This window comes from Amaranthus tricolor, chromosome 1, assembly GCF_026212465.1.
Source record: "Amaranthus tricolor cultivar Red isolate AtriRed21 chromosome 1, ASM2621246v1, whole genome shotgun sequence".
NCBI classification, from domain to species: Eukaryota; Viridiplantae; Streptophyta; class Magnoliopsida; order Caryophyllales; family Amaranthaceae; genus Amaranthus; species Amaranthus tricolor.
In genome coordinates, this window is record NC_080047.1 from 30,255,390 (window position 1) to 30,262,889 (window position 7,500).

General features: G+C 30.6%; 2 protein-coding genes across 2 annotated transcripts; both read left to right on the forward strand.

Annotated features, from left to right (window-relative positions):
- The first annotated feature begins 620 nt into the window (after positions 1-620).
- Positions 621-2,216, forward strand: LOC130808443 (protein FAR1-RELATED SEQUENCE 5-like). The gene is made up of 2 exons (XM_057673921.1): positions 621-669; positions 1,357-2,216. Exons 1-2 carry the CDS (start codon positions 621-623, stop codon positions 2,214-2,216), a joined length of 909 nt encoding a protein of 302 aa, XP_057529904.1.
- Positions 2,217-2,518: 302 nt separating this feature from the next.
- On the forward strand, positions 2,519-3,445 carry LOC130808454 (protein FAR1-RELATED SEQUENCE 5-like). The gene is made up of 2 exons (XM_057673932.1): positions 2,519-2,791; positions 2,876-3,445. The coding sequence occupies exons 1-2, from the start codon at positions 2,519-2,521 to the stop codon at positions 3,443-3,445; spliced, it is 843 nt and encodes a 280-aa protein (XP_057529915.1).
- Positions 3,446-7,500: the final 4,055 nt, after the last annotated feature.

Consider the following 7,500-nt stretch of genomic DNA (forward strand, 5'->3'; position numbering starts at 1 on the left):
AAAACCTTTAAAAAGCCCTGAATTTTGCACTTTCTTCCTCTTCGAAAAACCTTAAATAACGGTCATAAAGCTTCGAAAAAACTCAAATTTTAATTGAAATCTTCCTCTTCACTAGAATTAAGGTATGCTAATTAGAGATTTACATTTTCGTTTTTATTTTTTGATTCTTCTGTGAAAATTTTAAATTGTTTATTTTTTTTTTGCGACAAAACGATCTTTGTTCCATTCTTCTGTGAAAATTTTTTGATTTAAGTCATGTTTTTGATAATAGTTTTTGATTTTAAAAAGTATGAATTCTTCTATTACTGTGTGCTCGTTTTTTGTTCAATTGTGTACTTCTATGTTCGATTTCTTATGCCTACGTGTTTATAATTTCAGATTTGTTTTGATTGATTTCTTAGTTTTTGTTCAATGTGATTATAACTTGTTGTTTTTAGGGTTTATGTGTTTAAAAGTATGATTTCAATTTTTAGGGTTTATGTGTTACTGTGTTCTTGATTTCATTGTTGTTACTGTCTTCGATTTTTTAGCGTTTATGAGTTTAAAAAGTTTTGATTCAAGTCATTGTTTTCATGTTTTGATTTACAGACTCAGATTGAGATTTACAAAAAGTGCTTAAAATGGAAGATTTACCAAAAACTTTCAACAATGAAAAAGAACTGTCAAAAGGTAATGTTAATATGTTCTTCAAAAAAAAAATACTATGTTATGATTATTTTCCAAAAGTGAATGCTACTATGTTCTTAGAAAAGGATACTATGTTAAGATTAAAAGTTACTATGACTATGTTTAGCTACTGTCTTCACTTTTGTAAGTTTGAAAAATCTTTGTTGCAAAAGTGAATGCTACTATGTTCTTAGAAAAAGATACTATGTTATCATTAAAAGTTACTATGTATAGCTACTGTGTTCTGTTTTGAAATTTTGAAAAATATTTGTTGCAAAAGTGAATGCTACCATGTTCTTAGAAAAAGATACTATGTTGTGATTAAAAGTTACTATGACTGTGTATAGCTACTGTCTTCACTTTTGTAAGTTTGAAAAATCTTTGTTGCAAAAGTGAATGCTACTATGTTCTTAGAAAAAGATACTATGTTGTGATTAAAAAGTTACTATGACTATGTATAGCTACTGTCTTCACTTTTGTAAGTTTGAAAAATCTTTGTTGCAAAAGTGAATGCTACTATGTTCTTAGAAAAGGATACTATGTTGTGATTAAAAGTTACTATGACTATGTATAGCTACTGTCTTCACTTTTGTAAGTTTGAAAAATCTTTGTTGCAAAAGTGAATGCTACTATGTTCTTAGAAAAGGATACTATGTTGTGATTAATGGTTACTATGACTATGTTATACAGGGACTCAAACTCCAAGAACTATTACACAAGTTACCCCAAATGGTTCAACCCTGTGGATTCCTCATTGTGAGTTTGATAAAAAGCCAATTGTTGGTATGGCTTTTGAAAACTTAGAGAAAGCCTTAGATTTTTATGGTAAATATGCTGAAATTTGCGGTTTTGATATACGTTCATCTACTAGCTACAAAAAAAAGGGTATTGTTTTTTTAAAATATTTTGTTTGTAGTAGGGAGGGTATCATAAAACCTAAACCTAAGAAAAGTGCAGATGTTGTTGCACGTTATAAGAGATCAACCAAAAGAATTGGTTGTAAAGCTAGATTGATTTTGAAATATGACATAGCGAAGAGAACATACCATGTTTTAAAATTCGAAGAGGCGCACAATCATTGTCTAGTTAGCCCTACATTGCGTCAATATTTATTAGGTAATAGGAAAATGACTTTGTTGCACAAAAATTTCATATCTAAGAATGCATGGGTTAATATAGGACCGGTTAAATCCTTTAGATTGTTTAAGGAAAATGTCGGGGGTTATGAGAATGTGGGAGTGACAATGCAAGATTTTAAGAATTTCCATAGGGATTTGAAAAAATATATTAAAGGAGATGATGGGAAGATGTTGATCGAGAATTTTATCAGAAAAAGAGATATTTACACGGGGTTTTATTTTGATTATGCTTTAGATGAGGAGGACCACATTTCACGTTTATTTTGGACCGATGCGATAAGTAGAAAGAATTATTGTTTATTTGGAGAAATGGTTACTTTTGATTGTACTTATAACACCAATAAGTATAGCATGGTTTTAGCCCCTTTTACTGGTGTAGATCATCATAAGTCTTGTATTAATTTGGTATAGGTTTATTAGCTAAGGAAGATAGTGAATCTTTTGAGTGGTTATTTAGAACTTTTTTACATTATATGGGGGAGTGTATGCCAACATATTTGATAACTGATCAAGACCCTGCAATGAAAATTGCGATTAAAAATGTATTTCCACACACAATACACAAACTTTGCATGTGGCACATCATGAGTAAAGTGACTGATAAAGTTGGACCGGAATTGAACAAAAATGAAGATTTTTTGAAAGAATTAAATGGGTGTGTGTGGAATATTGATCAAGAAGAAAATGAATTTGAGGAAAAATGGGAGGGAATTATGACCAAATACAATCTTCAAACAGATAAATGGTTTACTGGTATATTTAGTATACGAGATCAATGGATACCCGCATATTTTAGGGATATCCCATTAGGGGGGATTTTGAGAACTACATCTCGATCACTTCACATGACACTTGTTGAATTTTATATGAGTTATGAAAGTGCAATGGATGCACAGAGGTACAAACAAGATAAGCTCAATGCTGAATCACTTCACACAAACCCACAATATAAAACACCATTGCCGATTGAAAAACATGCCGGTGAAGTCTATACTAGAAAATTTTTTTTTCTTTTTCAAAATGAAGTTTATTAGTCTTGTTTCAAAACTTATATTCAAAATATTGAAAAGATTGAAAGTGTGGAAAGTATAACTGTTTTGGACTTAACGGTAAGTAAGATGTACAAGGTGAAATTTATACTGGGAAGTTCGATTGACGAGTTGAAGGTAGATTGTGATTGCAAGTTATTTAAACGGATAGGAATATTATGTTCCCATGCGATTTGTGTTATGAGTGCAAGACAAATAACACAAATACCAAAGCAATATGTTTTAGATCGTTGGACGACGCTAGCATTAAAGAAGCCTATTTTTGATTTGCATGGGAATCTGATTGAAGAGAGCAAAAAGTGTAACAACGTGGGGAAGTTGTTGGGGGAAGTTTGGTGTGAAATATTCAATTGTGTAGGTTTAGCTCAACGGAGTGAGAGTGATTTACAATCACTTTTACAAAACCTAAAAGATATTAGTAGAAAATTGGAGGAAAGTGATGATGTGAGGGTGGACATTACTAAAGAGCAACAAATCGAATTGTTAGTAGGCACAAGTTCATCTTCGACAATGGAAATACAAAACCCAATCCAATCAAAGAACAAAGGAAAAAGGCAAAGAATAATTGGGGAAAAGGAACAAACTATATAGCAAAGCAAGAAGCCCAAAAGAAAGTGCAAAACTTGTGGTAAATTTGATTATCATGATAGTCGAAATTGCCTATCAACAAAAGATACCCCACTTAAGGTATAATTTGCTTATATTTTATTGTATCCTTATTTAATAATTTGATTATGTAAATGAAAGTGCAAAATTTTTGTTATGCAGAAAAATTGATGCTGAAGAACAGATAGATGAAGAGATTTTATTAAGATGACTATGTATAGCTACTGTCTTTTGTTTTGTAATTTTAAAAAATCTTTTGTTGCAAAAGTGAATGCTACTATGTTCTTAGAAAAAGATACTATGTTATTATTAAAAGTTACTATGACTATATATAGCTACTATCTTTTGTTTTGTAATTTTGAAAAAACTTTTGTTGTAAAAGTGAATGCTACTATGTTCTTAGAAAAAGATACTATGTTGTGATTAAAAGTTACTATGACTATGTATAGCTACTGTCTTCACTTTTGTAAGTTTGAAAAATCTACTAAAATCGAGCATATATTCAAAATTGTTAAACAACAATAAAAAAAACAACAAAAAAGGCAACAGAATGCAGATCTAAAGGGATATGAGAAATGAATTACTTGAGAAAAAGTTGCAAATGTGAATGCTACTATATTCTTAGAAAAAGATACTATGTTATGATTAATGGTTACTATGACTAGGTATAATTACTGCCTTCTTTTTTTAATTTGGAAAATAGAAAAAGATTGTCAGTCATAAAAAACTTCACATTAGATTATCTAGTAACTATAGTAATTAGATTATCTACTATGTTCCATCAAATGTTTGTACAACTAAAAACTTCACAACTTCATCTTGTACTTCACATTACCGAATCTTTAATCTTCTGATAGAAACTTTTTTTGCAATGGAGCGTCTTTTAAACTTAAAATTGGACACCTCTTCTAAAACTTTAGATCTTTGTTTGTTCAAATCAGATAACACCAAAGATCCAGCAATCTTAGCTCTTGCAACATGTCTCAATGGAGCCTACATAAAAAGAAAATACATTTAGTTTGAATCTTTTAATTAGAATGTCATTCAAAAAAATACATTTAAAGATAATATTAAGAAGAAAAATCGTAACTGCATTCAATATTGGACACTGGAAATCAACTGTTCCCTCAAAAAACAGCATGCTCATCATCATGAATACATCACTTTCAATGTTAGTCCTAGCAGTCGTTTTCCAATCAGTGGGAACTCGTTCCATTTTCCATAATGGAATAACATCAGTAGCTTGCATCTTATCATCAAAAATTGTTGACAGCAAATCTTTCTACAAAAGTTTCATTTAAATATTTATTAATAAATATTTCATAATCTTAGCAACATAGACAAAAGGTTTTTCAGGATAATAAAATGCTACACAACCTAGCTTTCTAATTTCTTCTTCTGAAATAGCAGTATGGTTCACATTGTCAATCCATTAAACTATTCTTAACTTCATATTCAAAAGAAGTAAGAAGTACTGACTGCCCTTTAGTATCGGAACAACAATCTGTATATTATATATCACTGAATCAATAAAAATATATCTAAAAAAAAGTGACTGCACAAGTACTAACTACCTATTAGTAGCTATAATAACTAAAATAGTAACTATATAAGACAATAAATCATTAAAAAAATATCTTATTAAAAAAATATCTTACCAGATCAAACTTAGACAAATCAACTTGGTTGAAATCCACCCATTTGACCCAAGAATCATATATTAAATCAATTTGTTGAGAACCACCATTATTATTAAAATCCAATAAAGCAAGCTGTAAAAATAAACAATGAAATAACTAAAAATAGTTCAAAATAGAAGAAAAGTTATTTAGAATAAAAATGACAAAAAACGTACACTAGAACTAGCACTAAAAAAGAACTTTTTAGAAGATTCCTTGTTCTTTTCATTTTCATTGAGTAATAAACACCAACAATCCACAACATGAGTACACTTTGAGGGATCCCCTAGAGTATAAAACTCTTCCCTTTGAATTCTCAAATAGTCCTCATAATTCACAAGCAATTCACTGTCAAATAAAAAGAATAAAATAAGTATAATAAAAAACAAAAATCATGAAAAAGAAAAACAAAAAAAAAGACTCACCTATTGTCGAAACATTTATCAAAAACAAAACAATAGTCGACTGATTCTTGAAGCAAAGAACCAAGACTTCTCATGTATTTTTTGTTTGATTTCATCAGATGTGAAACATACGTAAATTTATCATTCACACCTCTAAAAGGAATGGAACACTTTGCCCTGCCGTGTATCAATACATTCTCATAACCATGGCTTTCAAAAACAATGACATTATTTGCCACATCATTAACAACTTGATCCAATTCAACCTCATCCAGTACATCATCTTCAAATACCTCATCCAAAACAACATCCCCCAGTACATCAGTCACAATATCAGCACCCTCATTCACTTGTACATTACCCTCATCAGCAATAAAAACCTCATTCACCATCCTTGGAATAGAGGTAACCCATTTAACTGTGTCAACTATCTCATCAATTGTATTCAGCACGGTAGGATTCATAAAAAAACTTTGGGTTTCAGAAAAAGGTGTGGATGAGGTAGAAGGAACATCAGGAAAAGGGACAGGAGGAGAAGAAAATGAACGTTTTTGTTCTAAGAACAATTTAATTTTCTCCATGTAAAACTCAGAGACAACTTGAGTTTCCCTCCTCATGAGCATCAGCAACTCACATATTTCCTACAAAAATAAGTAAAGATAAAGTTAAATGTTGTTCAAAAGAAAGTAACTATGACATTATAAAAAAAATACTATGTTATGATTATTTTCCAAAAGTGAATGCTACTATGTTCTTAGAAAAAGATACTATGTTATCATTAAAAGTTACTATGACTGTGTATAGCTACTGTGTTCTGTTTTGAAATTTTGAAAAATATTTGTTGCATAAGTGAATGCTACTATGTTCTTAGAAAAAGATACTATGTTGTGATTAAAAGTTAGTATGACTATGTATAGCTACTGTGTTCTGTTTTGAAAATTTGAAAAATCTTTGTTGCAAAAGTGAATGCTACTGTCTTCAAAAAAAATATTTGTTATTATTAAAAAATATAATGTTGAAGGCAACATAAATAAGTAAGATTATACTTACATCCCCAGCTAATCGGCGTATATCAGAATTACGCATTGCATTCAAAGGCAACTGAAACTCAATTTTATCATCGTCTTGCACTGTTTGATCTCTGAAGGGTTCTTCATTTACACTTGGTTGTCCAATATCAACGTGGTTCACCTTTAACCCAACAGCTTGACCATACTCAAAAACCATTGTCTCACTCACAGGATATGTACTCAAAATTAAACCATTGTCAAAATGATTAGCAGATGTTTCCTCGTTAATTCTTTTTGGCACATCCTTATCAATCCAATGAGAGATAAGAGGTAAAGAGGATGGCAAAGAGATATTCTTGAATTTCAAACGATGAAAATAAATAATTTCCAACAAAACAATGCATCCAGAAAAAAATTGCAACTTTCCTTTACGATATCTAACAACAGAGTCGCAAAACTGATCAAGAACATACTTACACCAATTAAAAGTACTAATCTTATTTGGATCTACTATAGACTTTACAATCTTAAGGTCTATTGTTCTGTTTTGGGTAGGGGCTAAGAAAGAAGAAATAGCATGCAAAACAAAAAGTTGCTTGAACTCATCCCCACCATCAATCATCTTAGGGATCATTCGTTCAAGCAATTCTAAAGGAATTGCTGCATTCGTGTCTTCAAAACCAAAAAAGGATCTAAATTCTTGTTTCAAGGGAAAATCAGGATTATACTTGTTCGCACACCTTGAAACTAATTCTACATTATTGTTTGGGTTCAGAGGTAGACAAAAAACATCATATACATCATATTCAGAAATTGGAAAGCACTTCAAAGAGTCTATGGAAAACATACAACTACCGGGATCAAAACAATCTACAAGCCAACCAAGCATTGAAGATGGATTTCTACATAACTTTAAACTAAGAAGGCCCCTAAAACCAATCTCTCTC